We start from the raw sequence: 15,460 nt of genomic DNA on the forward strand, positions 1-15,460 counted from the left end.
GATAACATTACTGTGAGTTCAGTGACAGGTTTACCTCTCCACGGTCCTCTCTCAACCTGAGATAAACCAGAGCCGCTTCTCCTCTTCCTCCACAAGAGGATTAAAAAGGAAATCAGGAATTCATTTAGCTCAAACATATTTGACAGTCAACCTTTACTCTTCTTGTCACTTTCACAGACCTAGGCTGCATAAATAGTGATGTACAGGTAGGGGCGGGAACATCTGGTGACACAATCAGGAAATGCTCTGAAGGCTAGACCGTCCCATTTAACAATGGCTGACGCAGCCTGCAGGTCTCTCCAAGGACTCTCCTTCAGGGAGACTGCAAAGGGCTGGTCCTTGAAGGGTGCAGACCCTGAATTGGGACACAGCTCTTGTTTGGTGAAATGCAGCCAGGGTTTAGATCGCTTCCTATTCTCCATGATGCTGCCTCACGGTTGAAGGTCTGAGTCGTCGCAGAGAGTATGGTGCAAATGTGCCGTGACGCAAAATTTCCTTGTGCAGGCAGGGAAATGAGACAATCATGAAGAAGAATCAATAACACATTCCCAGCTGGAACCGGTTCTGAGTCAGAACCTTCCTTTATTATACCTTGTTGATTCAAATAGACCTTGTGGGTGCAGAGATATACTCTGTTAATTATCAAGCAGAGACACAAAATAGATGCTAGTTCTCAACAGGTAAATGACAACGTTTTGGTACTTCACACAACTTGATGAAGGTCTGAATGCTGCAACATATATATAAAACATTATAAAACCTACTTGCAAGTGAACTGCAACACTGTGCGGGAGTTTTTTTCCTGATTTTGTCAGCCCTTGTTATTCTCCCTTGATCATGTTGATCCTTAAGTGTGCAAAAGCTGTGCAAGTCCGGATCATATATTTTGGGTTGATAAATTTAGAACTACTACTACTCTACTTTTTGATATGATGCTGTTTCATGCAAGTTTGTATATCTCACTTTACTATTGGGGGGGATCAACAAATGTCACATTTTCTGAAGATCAATTCTTAGGAAATGATCTTGAGAAAATGTGATGTTTGTGGACACCAAAGCTGGAACAAGAAAAGTTTAACAAACTGATATTAAATGTATATAAATGAAACTGTCACATCGCAGTGAGGTTTGTCCTGTCTTGGGGTCTTTCTTGTGAATTTGTGTTTTATTTTGAAAGTAACTCTCCTCTCGTTTCAGGTCACTTGCCCTGTCTCTTGTGTCCCTGGTCTGACATCATCCCTAATCCTGTTTTCACCTGTGTTCCCCTCCCCCATGTGTATAAAGTCCTTGTCTTCCCCTGTCTGCATTGCCAAAGTATTTCGTCTTCCATGTCGTGTACCAAAGCCCTGTGCCACAGTCTTGTACCTTGTTTCGATAAGTATTGCCTTGTTTTGTTTTTCTGATTTTGACCTCTTTAGAATAGTGATTTTGATTTCATTAATTTCTGGTTAGGATTTTGATTTTCCGTTTAGTGTTTTCCATAGCCTTTCTTTCCCTCCTTCTGGAGCGATTTTTGTTGTAATCTTTTTCATAGACAGTGTAGATAATTTTCATAGCCTTTGTGCTTCCTCTTCGGAGTGTTTTTTTGTTTGTAATTTTTGTATATAATCTTGAATTCAGTACAGAGTACGTTTTCCTCCTTTGGGAGCGCTTTTTGTTATTTCCCTGTTTTATGTTGTTTGTCTTGTTCGTCCTTCATAGCTTTTGGTTTCATTCATTCTGAAGAGTTGCAAAACAGATTAATAATACCTGACATTACTTCTGCCATTACTGCATCTGAGTCCTCTCCTTTGTCCAAGCTGAATTGTATTTTAATGATACTGAACAACTGAAAGGTAAATAACTTAAGGGTTGTATCAGCATGTTAAAAAGAATTTAAAATAACAACATAAATAGTAATAATAGTTACTCACATGCCCCTCAGAGGATTTTGATTGTTCAACCAGAAATATAAATAATGGCCAGTGGGTGGCAATGGTTGCAGCACATATGTGCTCTATCAATGAATTAGGCCTATTTCTTCCCTTCTTTTGAAAATGATAAACAAATATTACACACAGTAAGAAAATTAAAAAAAAAAGTAAGTTGTGTAGGTATTCACCTAATTATATTACAGAAATATTGCTGTTACCATCTATGAAAGAGAGTACTTAGGTATTACAGTTCTTCCTCTTAATTTAACCAAGTGTCCTAAATTAAAAATTCCCATCTCTCATTTCTAACAAATAAAAAAGTCCATTTAAAATTCAGGTAGATATGTCTGCCCCCTCCAGCCCCCATTATTCCCATGTATGCTTTAATTCTCGTACTGATGGCATATGGACTTGCATTTCTATAGCACTTTTCCTGTCTGCTGACTGCTCAAAGTGCCTAACAACACTTGTCACATTCACCCATTCACATACACATTCATACACTGATGGCAGAGACTGCCATGCAAGGTGCCAACTGCACATCAGGAGCTCAGTACTTTGATATGCAGCCAGAGGAGCTGGGGATTTGAACCAGTGGCCTTCTGATTGCTGGACGACCCCTGATTACTTGACAACCCATTGTAACTCCTGAGCTACAGATACAGTCAACTGCTATAAGTCAATGTCAGTTAAATCACCTGTGAGATGAGGTTCTCCATGAAAATGATGTTATATATGCTGTATATCTGAGAAAAATGGCACAGTGAATGAGTCAATATAATGATAGAAACATCTAAGATAATAGATGAATAATTCACTTTTTATGGTGTCTGATGGTGTAAGACAAAGGTGCAACAAAATGTAAATATGGTGTGGCTGCTGGGATCTTGTTTTATAACATATCTACTTAATCCATATTCTCAAGAATGGTATTATCTAACAATGTTGTGTCACACAGGATATGAGGGTTTTGAATGTGTCACCTTGAGCGTCTGAAGCCATCCATTCCAGAGCGAGATGCCTCTTCAATAAGCGGTGTCACAATTGTCTCCATCATTTCTGTCAAGACGGAGAATGTTGGCTCCACAATGAAGTCAATGAATCCTGTTGGAAACAATAACAGTGCCAGGTTATAATTCAATTTGTTCTGCCTGTTCCTCCAGGAAATCATTAGATGTATTCGGGTGTGAGGATGACGCTCTAATCATGTGACCTGTTCACAGAGGCAAGGTCCAAGGTGGTCACTAGCAACAAAATTCTGTAAACTCCCTAAAAATTTTTTCAAGAGCTTGTAGAAACATGTAACTGTGAAACCAATTTATACCAACTACTGTCATCAATGCAGATCAAATCAACCTCAAATACCATACCAACAGACAAGGGAGCAGCATTCCCCCACCTGTGAGACTATCCAATTCTTCATCAGCACTCATTTTTTTCAAAATAGATGTAGCAAGACACAAAGGACACAAACAATGTTTCACTTTTTTAAACCCTTGTGATTACAAAAATTAGTTTCAAATAAGTTTAACTTTACCTTTACCTTTGAAGAGGAGGAAGTAACAAACTTAGAAGCCTTCACCAATAAGTATTACCACAGACCCATAAACATTGAAATAGATGGCTCCCAACCATGTGGATCCAGCAATCCAAACCAATAAAGGCATGCAAGGATACAAACAAAGTGGGAATGAGCATAATATAATGTATTGTCCTTTCTAGCAACAACAAAAAACTAGACCTCCTAATTCCACTTCACGGAGTGATAAAAGACTTTACCCTCCGGTCTACAATTAGCTTACAGCCATTGTATTCAAACCAGGTGTCAAATCACTTAACGACTGAATACAAACAGTAAGAAAAGTAATCAAACAACTGAAAGAGACTATTTTGGATATACACACCTGCAGCTTGTGAGACAGTCTCACCTTCAAGGCATCCCGAAAAAAAACATAGTAAAATCTCATATGTTCACCATCTCAATACACAATCAAAGAATCAATATCACAGCCTTTCTAAGGAGGATACTCCTTATGCAGTGTTTTTTGTTCACTGTAGTTTCCTGCTTGTCTATTGTCATCTAATTACACGTTGTTCTTTGTTTGTTCAAATAGTTTTTCACAGTCTCAAAAATCACCCAAAAATCCACAGCAGCCTTCAAAGCTTAGTGCAGTAGAGTTTATTGCCATTGTTTATTGTTTATTGCAGCAAAACCCAAGACCACATACACAGACAAAGTCTTTGAGGAATTATCTAACTTCTCCCTCTTTCTCTGGAATCACATCTGTTCCTGACATCAGTATATTTTCATCTCTTGCCTTGGTATTTTTTAAAAACAAGGTATTTTCCTCAGAATACACCCTTATCTTTCCAAAAACTGTGGCCGTTTTTTGTTTTTTAAAAAACAAATTTCCTCCTTGATGTATCCCATTATTTTTGATTACTCTTTTTACTGCAATTTCTGTAAAATAATAGAAGGGTTGCATATTTGTTTACATGATTCCACTCTTGTGTTTGGTTACATTCCACATCCTTAGGCTTTACAATACAGTGAATTCAATTGATAAGTGCACAGTCAGCTGGTGTGGAATGACTGTTGAAATGTATTCATTTCAACTTCTTATCATGACTCCCTCACCTTTGATTATCATTGAGTAAATACAACAATCATCATCAGTGACTGCTTATTTTACTTAAGTATTATTTTACACTATGTTATGTGAATTCCAGCATGGAACTGTCATAGGATGCCACTTGTGCAACAAATCCAGTCGTGAAATTTCCTCGCTCCTAAATATTCCACAGTCAACTGTCAGCTCTATTATAACAAAATGGAAGCGTTTGGGAACAACAGCAACTCAGCCACGAAGTGGTAGGCCACGTAAAGTGACGGAGAGGGGTCAGCGGATGCTGAAGCGCATAGTGCAAAGAGGTCGCCGACTTTCTGCACAGTCAATTGCTAGAGAGCTACAAACTTCATGTGACCTTCAGATTAGCCCAAGTACAGTACGCAGAGAGCTTCATGGAATGGGTTTCCATGGCCGAGCAGCTGCAGCCAAGCCACACATCACCAAGTGCAATGCAAGGCGTCGGATGCAATGGTGTAAAGCACGCCGTCACTGGCCTCTAGAGCAGTGGAGACGCGTTCTCTGGAGTGATGAATCACGCTTTTCCATCTGGCAATCTGATGGACGAGTCTGGGTTTGGAGGTTGCCAGGAGAACGGTACATTTCAGATTGCATTGTGCCAACTGTGAAATTTGGTGGAGGAGGAATTATGGTATGGGGTTGTTTTTCAGGAGCTGGGCTTGGCCCCTTAGTTCCAGTGAAAGGAACATTGAATGCTTCAGGATACCAAAACATTTTGGACAATTCCATGCTCCCAACCTTGTGGGAACAGTTTGGAGCGGGCCCCTTCCTCTTCCAACATGACTGTGCACCAGTGCACAAAGCAAGGTCCATAAAGACGTGGATGACAGAGTCTGGTGTGGATGAACTTGACTGGCCTGCACAGAGTCCTGACCTGAACCCGATAGAACACCTTTGGGATGAATTAGAGCGGAGACTGAGAGCCAGGCCTTCTCGACCAACATCAGTGTGTGACCTCACCAATGCGCTTTTGGAAGAATGGTCAAAAATTCCTATAAACACTCTCCTCAACCTTGTGGACAGTCTTCCCAGAAGAGTTGAAGCTGTAATAGCTGCAAAAGGTGGACCGACTGTTCGACCATGAAGGGTTAATATCAACAGATACTGGTATTCTGTGAGACCAGAGATCCACCTTCCGCCTCTCTCGCTCTCTCACCACCTCAGACTCAGGTTGACCCACTTCACATTATCATAGAAACTTCAAACCCAGTAACCTGGAATGTGTGTCATTTGTACTTGGGCAAAAAGAATAGAATTTCTCAATCATCTTGCAAAATTGAAGGCTGGCATGCTTCTTATAGGAAACATTTCAAATAGGGACCAACCAATTATCGGCCACTGATGTATCGGGGCCTGATAGAATGGCCCAATTTCTATCGGGGGTTCTATCGTATCGGTGAAATGTTGTGCCGATAGAAAAAAAAAAATGTGACAATGACAAAAGCACACACTGGTGTACTGATTTTTTTTGTCCAGTGGGGCGTGCTGAGCTCAGCCAGAGACTTTGGCTAAGCTCACATTTCAGTAAAGTCCCTCCCCAACTCTACACCACGAAACCTACCGACCACCTGACCAGTCATTTATCTTTATTTATTTATTGAAAGTTCTGCTACATTATTTATCTTATTTTTGTTTGTGTGCTAATCTGCACTTTTTCTCAGCTTGACTTAGCAAGTTCAAATGTTAAATGTCATTTAAAAAAAGTCTCTTAAATGTTAAAAGTCTTGAATAAAGACATTGGTTTAAGAAAGCATCTGTTTGTACTACTGTCACTGTGACTGTACTATTGCATAATCATACTGGTGCAAAATCTATGCACAATCCCAGGAATGTGTTCATTCCAGCTCAAAAACTCACTATATCGGTTGCATATTGGTTATCGGTGATTGCACCCCCTCTAATAATCGTTATCGGGCCAAAAAATCCTTATCGGTCGGACACTAATTTCAAACAAACAAACAAATCATAACTCATAACTCATCTATTATTGACCCAGAAAGCAGATATATGATCATCAATGAATGCATAAATAAGACATTCCACTTATATTTATACCTGATAATTGGTTACACCTGTGGCTTTTATTACTACTACAGTCTTTACTTCTACTACCATTTCTGCTACTTCAGCTACAGATAAGGTCAACTTGTACACTTGAAAAGAGCATATAATGGTTGTCTTCAGTTCCAATGATTTCTACAACTGTCATTTTTCTGTGATGGAATCAGTGGAACACATAATACTAATACTTTGTCACAAAAAATATTCATGAAGTTTGGTTCAGTAATGAATTAATTATAGGTATTCTGAAAATGTGACCACATCTGCTTGATCAAACATGTACATACAGTAATTCTAATATTTGATTAAATGTACTTTGTCCATTTTTACCTCAATTAGCTGCTTGAGGTAGCCCTCTGGCTGAATTTTTGACCACTCCTCTTGAGAGAATTAGTGAAGTTCAACAAAATGTGTAAGCTTCCTGGTAAATGTGTTAACTTCCTGGCAAGCCCACATGTTGTCATTGGGGTTCAAGTAAAAATTCGGAAGGTCATTTCAAAACTTTAATTCTATCCTAATTTAGAAATTCCTTTACCATGTGTTTCTGGAATCATCGTCCTGTTGGAACACCCAACTGCACCCAAGAACCAAATGCCTGGCTGATGATTTTAGGCTTTCTTGAAGAATTTGGAAATAATCCTCCCTCTACATTATTCCATTTACTTTCTTTAGGGCACCGGATCCACTTGCAGCAAAATAGCCCCACAGCATGGTACTACCACCACCATGTTTGACAGGTAGGTATGGTGTTCTTGGTTGTCCCACTGGACAACCAGAAGGAGAGAGGGATGTCATTGGGACCAAGATGAATTTACTGTTTAGACACAAGAATGATCTATCTAGCAAGCTATTTTCCAACTTTCTGTTCAGTGGTTGTTGGGGATTAATACTTTTCTTGCTGGTAAAGACATGGGCCACATTGTTATCGCAGCTGCAGTTTTTCTCTGAGCTTGTTAAAAAGAGCAGCTCCAAAGATCGTATTTACCAATGAGAAAAATACAAATTCATTGTGGCCCACTGACCTCCCTCCTTCCCCCTGGTTGTCCAGTAGAACTACCAGGGGTGTGTGGCATTGACAGACAGCCTTGAACAGGAACTCGGCCATGGGCATGGGTCCCACCATGCCCTTCCTCATGTTGTCAAGCGCAATAATTTTACCAGGGCAACACAAAATCTCTGTTATTATTATCATCTTTATTTCCTAATCATTGTGTGTGTGTAAATGTGTTGTGCTAAGAACAAGAACCACTCTAGAGGATGAGTGACCATGAGAAGAGCAACAGAAGACAGGGAAATGTGCCTAAAAGCCTGGTGTGTTCATCTGAAAAGCCACAGCTCATAAAGTGCCATGAACAGAGCAGAATATGAGCCAGACCTACTGTCTCATCAAATAAATCCATAATGAATAACTTTAGGGTCACAGAAATTGAAAAATGAAATGTCGAAATCAAATTCAGTCCTTGGCCCGCTTATTTGATACCCTATTCTTAACCTGGGCATGAAATCAAAAGTACAGAAAAGGTGATTTAATTCGTTTGTATCCCATTCAAAAAACAAATAATCAAAAAATTAAGCATTCCTTCATTTTTCAACTGATTATCAAATGAACAAATGGTACACCGACCCACAGTCTACACCACAGGCCACTAAGCTTTTTGAGACCTTGTGGAAATAAAAAATCATAAAAAAAAAAAGAAGAACAGAAAAAAAACAAAAAACGTAGAATTGCTGTGCATAAGCCCAGTAACACACTTGAAGGACGAAACACCTACAGTATATGCTGTTAAATACAGCAGGGAATTCATGTGCACCTATTTTTCTTTAGGCAAAGTGTTATATTATAACACATTTAAATTCACTTTTTTTAAAAATAAACTTTAACATGCACTGAAATCACAGAGCTTTAACTACCTAATTTGATCAGGAGCTGAATGTTTTGGTTTTTGTTTTTTTGTCAGAGAAAACGAGCACTGGCCCGAGCAAGCCGTTCAGTCCTATCTCTATCAATCCACAGACTATTTATATATTGCCTTCACAGTGCCTCCTAGCCTGTGTAAACCTTGCCGCTGGTCTATATTCACGTTTAACTAGTTCCGGTAGATAAACAATCACTATCAAACACTATTAGGTCTAAATAAACATTAATTTGACATGATGGTAAATGCGTCCTAAAGTGAAATCCTGGTTAATTTCATCCTGAGCAGTGTCAGTTGTGTATCTTACCGATCTGGGACTGGGCCACCATGGTGGATTTGCGGTCGCAGAGAGGGGAAAACGGTAGACCAAGCGCTGCTTCTTTATCACCCTGAAAACAAATTCAGCATCACAAGGTACAGTCATAGGTGCACTTGGTTGGTTCAAGTCACAGCCAAGTCTGTTTTATTTATATAGCTCCAATTCACAACAAAAGTTATTTCATGACATTTAAATTGCACTTGTAACAGTTGAACACGCATACCTTTATATTTTCATCTTCAACATTTTGAACAATGAGCTGTTAATTTATTTTTGTAATCTTTACTCTGTCGATTGTGTCAGCAGCTTTGTTTTTACACCTAGAGTGGGAATCTGGTTGTGGTGGAAATTTTTATTGTACCTCAGCGATATTCATCATGAAACCAAAATTATTTGACTGATCTGCAGACTGTCATTATGTGATTGTTATTGCTTGTGATTTGGCTGTAGTGCTGTTGTTAAAACTGGAATCCTGTAAACATTATTTGTTCCTGTGAGTTAACTGGTCAGCAGCTTACACCTTTTGATCTAATGTGCAGACGCTATAGCTCAAATGAGTCAGCTCACTGTTTACAGTATACACTAGTACATGTAATTTAAGTGTGCATGCTAACCCATTTATTTTCCTGTATTTTTACATCATTGATGTTTTAAGGCCCAAAGCCACAAAAGTAGAAAGTAGGTAAGAGGTAGTTTGGTGACTACAGCTGTCTGTATAGTATCCTTTGAACCCTCTGGTAAGTCTACTTACCTCTGTAACTGTATTGTAAAATCAGCTTTGCATTTCAACTGCGTACAGTACCCTTAAAGGTAGGTGGGGTTGTTACCAGCAGCTTAGGGGTAGCTGCTTTTACTTCTCCAGTGTTTAGAAAACAACAGGGGAAACTGGTCTTAACTGTTAATGAGCTGTTGCATTGATCAACTGACACATTGTGACCTGTACTGTACTACATTACTGCCTGACTGACAACATACAAACTGAAACTTTGTTCCTCTGTTCTCTTTTCTGCTGTTTGCTCTTTTCTTGGTTGACTACTCACTTATTATGCTCTGCCACTCTATCTCTTTTGCACTCACATGTGGTTGTTTTTCTAAAACAGGGACAGATGCTTTACTTGAGAAAGGGAGCAGGCAGCAAGAGAGAAGACTGATGAAAAAACTGGAAGTGAAATTCTACTTCATTGCAAAGGATGTGACAACTGGCTGTCCAAACTGGCCAATCAGTGGTCTGCAGTTATAACCTTACCTTTTAGTATCTGATCAGTATGTAAGGTACCTCACAGAGGGGTGATGAAAAGTGGGGATGTATGGTATAGTAGTATTTGTACCACCCACAGCTTTTGACAACTAAAAAGCAAACATAATTGTTCCAGAGTAACAAACTGAACTGAACTAAACATGGCTGTTCAGTTGAAAAACAGGGCTAACCTGTCTGAAGAACTCCTCCAGCAGAGATGTGGTCCAGCGATGATGGAGGTCCCATTGTTTGGCAGGGTGGCTGATGTCAGCTGTGTGCAGTAGCAGCGATAAGGCCTTTGGTTTGTCAATCCTGTAAATATAGCCCAGGCGGTTGCTGATAAGCTGCTGTGATTGACACAACCTGCTGGTGTCTGAATTTGAATATGGTGAAAGGATAGCCCATTGAGATGTAGCATCTCATTTCCAGGGCGTCATATGAACACAAAATACAAAGTAAAATACAACAGAATCATCACTATAAACACATACAGATGGCTTGTTCACCCTCACCCTCTCCCACTGACAACCCCAGCCCTTAGCTGTTGTACAAAAAAAAACTGAATACAAAGACCCAAATATGTGATCCCCCACCCATCCCTGATGTGCTGCACCTGTGTCTCATTATCTCTCCCTACCTTGTGTATGTAGTATGTGTGCCTCATGTTTTCTATGCACGTTTGTCTCCATTTCCAGTAATGTTCAAGAATTTCTCCTCTGACTTTGCTTTTGCCTGATCCCTTTTGACTTTTAAACTGAACTGTCTCCAGCTGTGCATTTGGGTCCTAATCTTCTGTCAGACCTGGTCATAAGCACCCTGCTGAAAAAAACAGCATAGACCAGCACGATTTCCATGCTGGTCTATGCCGGTCTATGCTGGCTAGTGCTGGTTTGGTTCTGGTTTAGCTGCTGATGCAGCTGGTCGCCAGCATCCCATGTTGGTGCTGGTATGCTGGTCACCAACATCCAATTACCAGCATCCCATGCTGTGCTGGTATGCTGGTCACCAACATCCAATAACCAGCATCCCATGCTGATGCTGGTATACTGGTCACCAGCATCCAATCCCACAACTGTGTCTGAATCCTGTTCAATCAGCATCTTAATTTGCCACACGTGTCAGGTGGATGGCTTATCTTATTGTATTTCAACAAATGTGTTCTCAGCATTTCAAAGAAGTAATTATTTTGTGTTCATAAAAAAGAAAAACTTTATAAAATTATTTACTTTAACTTGTGAGAGAAACGGGAGCAAAAAACAAAGCGTTGCATTTATATACCTGTATATTTAGTGGAGTATTTACAGTATATATATATATATATATATATATATATATATATATATATATATATATATATATATATATATATCTTCTGCCCTCAGCTAAGAGCTTTAGCCTATGCAGCGAGCTAAACATATGGCTTCAGTAACCACTCGTGAGGCATCCTTGAGTTTACTGATCCCTTTTACTTTGTAAAACTGTGAGAAAAGAATCACAATACAAAACTTTCAGTTTCATGTAAAAACATACATTCACACTTATTTCTGTGTGCAAAATAACCAACCTGAGGTCTTAACATTAATAATACATAGTATCTTGAATAGCAACCACAAAGCTAAATAATGGCATCAACTCTACTGAGTGAAAGGTGTACCGCCTTCAATAACACGGAACGCAAAATGAAAGCGCCAGTAAAGATTCCTAATTAATTATGTTTGATTTAACTTACAGATTATGCCATTGACAAGCGCAAAAGTTAAGGAAGTAGCCAGACTTGTTCCAGGAGCGACATGTTTTCATGCTCTGCGGCACATTTTTCCCCTGCTCAACGCACTTCCTCCTCCCAACATACCCCACTAGATTCCCTTAAAGGCGCAGTAACCAGATCAGCTGCAGACTGAGAGCTTGAATCTGACAGAAAACGAACCTCCAGAAAAGGAACAAACAACAACACAAAACTGAGGGACAGAATAATATACATATATGTTTTTTGTGACAAAGTTGTATGTATTCCACTCATTCCATCACAGAAAATGATAGTTGAAGAAATCACTGGAACTCAATACTGCCATGATATACATGTTTTTTTATAAGTGTATGTAAACTTTAAACCACAATAATGAATACTGGAGCATTTATTGCAACACAAAAACTACTTTAATCTGGTTTAAATCCTATTGATCTGGTTGATCGCAGCAATGTTCTGCTACTGAACTCTGTGAGTTCAGAGTCTCACGAGTTGTTGGTCAAACCGGCCTTCGTGTGGGGTTGCTGAGGCTAGGTGAGCCCAGGTGTATATAGTTGTTAGACTGTCTGGGGAGGGAACTCAGTACAGTATTGACGGTGGGTGATAAGTAATGCCTCATGCCATCTCCTATTCAAAGATGGTTGCTCCAGTTAGACATAGATGGATTCAGTTACTCCTCTCTCAAACCACCTGTCTTCTCTGGCCAAGATGTTTACATACAGTGCGTAATATCCTGAATTATTGGAGTATAGTCCAACTATGATCAGATTTCTAAAATGCATGTATACACCTTAGGAGCTGTCCACACCAGCCTGGTTAATTTTGGAACCGTGAAGTTATGTTCCCGGTTTTACTGTTCTGTCCACATGCAACCCTGCTTTTGGAACTGAAACCGTGGTCGTTTGAAACCGGAGTCCAGAGTGAGGTTTTTGGCCGATTCGGGTTTCAGCGGTTGCTGTGGATATGACAACCATGAATATTGCATGTGGAACAATGTAAACACAGAGAGTAACAACAGTTAGAGGGTGGTTAGAGGTTGTTAACTAGCTTCGCTTGATAACTTGGCTAAAATGGACGTGACAAAGTTGTTGTTTATTGGCTTGCTGTCAGCTGTGTTCGGCTGTCATGTCCAGCTGCTCAACCTAATGCACACATGGGCATTTTACGGCCTGCGGCCTGCTGTGAAAAAGAGATAAGTTGATTTGGAATGTCGTGTTTTTTACACAGAGTGGACTTCTAAATATGTTGCTACTCATGTGGGTTCAAAGGCTGTATGCCTGATATGCCAAAATGCAATTTCTGTTTTCAAAGAATATAATATTAAGAGACATTTTTCGACGAAGCATGCAAACAATTCCACCAACTTATTGTCGCAGGAGAGATAACAAAGGGCCCTGAAATTGTCCTCTGATTTAACCGCCCGTCAGAATATTTTTGTGAAGCCGGCGACCATTCAAGAAATATTCACGAAAGTAAGCTACATGCTGGCTCATAAGATAGCCAAACACAGCAGATCATTCTCAGAGGGTGAGTTTTTGAAAGACTGTATGGTTGAGACTGCCAGCATCCTGTGCCCTGACAACAAAAGTCAGTTTGAAAAAATCAGTCTGACTCGTTGGACCGTTACCAGGCATGTGGAAGTGATTGATGAAGACTTGTCTGATAAACTGCTAAAGAGAGCAGCTGACTTCACCTTTTTTTCCATTGCTCTGGATGAGAGCACAGATATCAAAGACACCGCCCAGCTACTAATTTTCATAAGAGGGATCAATGATGAGTTTGAAATCGTGGAGGAATTTCTTGCCATGGAATCGATGAGAGGAACAACGTGGAGGTGTGACCTCTACAAATGCGTGTCAGGATGTTTGGAGAAATTCAACCTGCCATGGACTAAATTACTGAACGTGACCACTGATGGATCTCCGAAACTCACCGGTAAAAACGTTGGGATGTTGCGGAGGATACGGGACCGGGTGAAAGATGACAATCCCAACTCAGATTTGATTTTCCTACACTGCATCATTCACCAAGAATCCCTGTGTAAATCTGTGTTGCAACTGGATCATGTCACCAAAACGGTGGTAAAATTCGTCAACTTAATCCGGGCCCGAGGACTCAACCACCGCCAGTTTATTCAGCTGCTGGAGGAAAGTGGAGCAGAGCACACGGACTTGCTGTATCACTCCAATGTTCACTGGCTGAGCCTGGGAAAGGTGCTTCATCGTGTGTGGGAGCTGAGAGGAGAGATCATGATGTTTCTGGGAAATGTAGGTAAAGCAGACGAGTTTACAGAGTTGCAAGACTTGGATTGGATGTGTGACTTTGCATTTGGGGTGGATTTACTGAGCCACCTAAATGACCTAAACATGAAGTTACAGGGGAAGAACGCATTTGTGCATGAGCTGTATTCACATGTGACAGCGTTCAAAGCCAAGCTGATCCTGTTTTCTCGACATATGAGCAACAAGTGTTTCACACATTTCCCAACACTGGCTACACTGAATGTGCCACCCCGCCACACTGACAGATACTCCACTTCTCTGACACACCTCCACACTGAGTTCAACCGCCGTTTCTCTGACTTTGAGAAGACTCAGAACTGGAGCTGGTGTCCACTCCCTTCTCATTTGACAGCAAGAAAGCGCCCCCAGATGTGCAACTCGAACTGATTGACATCCAGTGTGATCTGACTCTGAAAGACAAGTTCAGCACCTCCACACTGGACAGCTTCTATGGCTCACTGAACGAAATGCAGTTCCCGAACCTGCACAGGCATGCACGGAGGATGCCTGTTTTGTTTGGCTCCACCTATGTCTGCGAACAAATGTTTTCCATGAAGAACTACAACAAGTCACGTTACAGATCAAGGCTGATGGATGAACATCTGTCCTCTGTGTTGCGCATTGCAACATCACAAATGACGCCTGACTTTGATGATCTTGCAAAGGGAGGTGACCGTCTGCACCGTCTGTTCCCATTAACTGACAACCCTTACTCCACGTATGCAAAGCTGCAGACATGTACACAGACAGTGGACACATACATGGGTCCATTCGGACTTTTTGGAGCTTCGCGAATACAATGTGTTAACTATCAAAGAGTTGTTAAAACAGTGTGAGTATTAAAAAACACTGTCTATTGTTTTTCTGAAGAGCATTTCAATGCAGTAATTTAGTTGCAATAGCTGGGTGCAATGTTTGTCATGAGTCATCATTTCTCACAGTTGTAATTCAAGGGAGTTGTGTGTTTCTCCGTAAATAAAATTATACAAAAGCCTAATATTTTCTTTATTGAGTGATGCAGGTCTGTTACACAAATAGAACAGTCTCACTGAATCATAGTACTTAATTGAGCAGTTAATTGTAATATTCACGAGTATGATCATGTATTTGTTTAAAAAGGGTGGTGAATAACACAATCAAACCCACCAAATCTATATACCGGTAGTTTAAAAATAATTCTGCACTAAATATTCCATGTTTAAATTCTATTTCTAATTGTGTGGCCTTTCACTTACTTTAACAGAGTCAGTATGGCCCACTGGAAAAAAATATTGCCCATCCCTGTCCTAGGGAAATGTTCGAATGTGCAAATATTTAGCTGTGTTTATATATCGATT

The 15,460-nt window shown here is 40.2% G+C and overlaps 1 protein-coding gene across 1 annotated transcript in view; it reads right to left on the reverse strand.

Moving 5' to 3' along the window:
- The window catches only part of LOC119009027 (calcium/calmodulin-dependent 3',5'-cyclic nucleotide phosphodiesterase 1A-like), a gene marked incomplete at its 5' end in the record, with an annotated part of 100,730 nt that overhangs the window by 15,647 nt on the left and 69,623 nt on the right, over nt 1-15,460 (reverse strand). The window contains 3 exons of the mRNA XM_037079917.1: nt 2,897-3,017; nt 8,846-8,927; nt 10,286-10,406. Of these exons, the coding sequence (XP_036935812.1) occupies nt 2,897-3,017; nt 8,846-8,927; nt 10,286-10,406 (324 nt within the window). The remainder of the gene's footprint in view (nt 1-2,896; nt 3,018-8,845; nt 8,928-10,285; nt 10,407-15,460) is intronic.

This window comes from Acanthopagrus latus, chromosome 19 (assembly GCF_904848185.1).
Source record: "Acanthopagrus latus isolate v.2019 chromosome 19, fAcaLat1.1, whole genome shotgun sequence".
NCBI classification, from domain to species: domain Eukaryota; kingdom Metazoa; phylum Chordata; class Actinopteri; order Spariformes; family Sparidae; genus Acanthopagrus; species Acanthopagrus latus.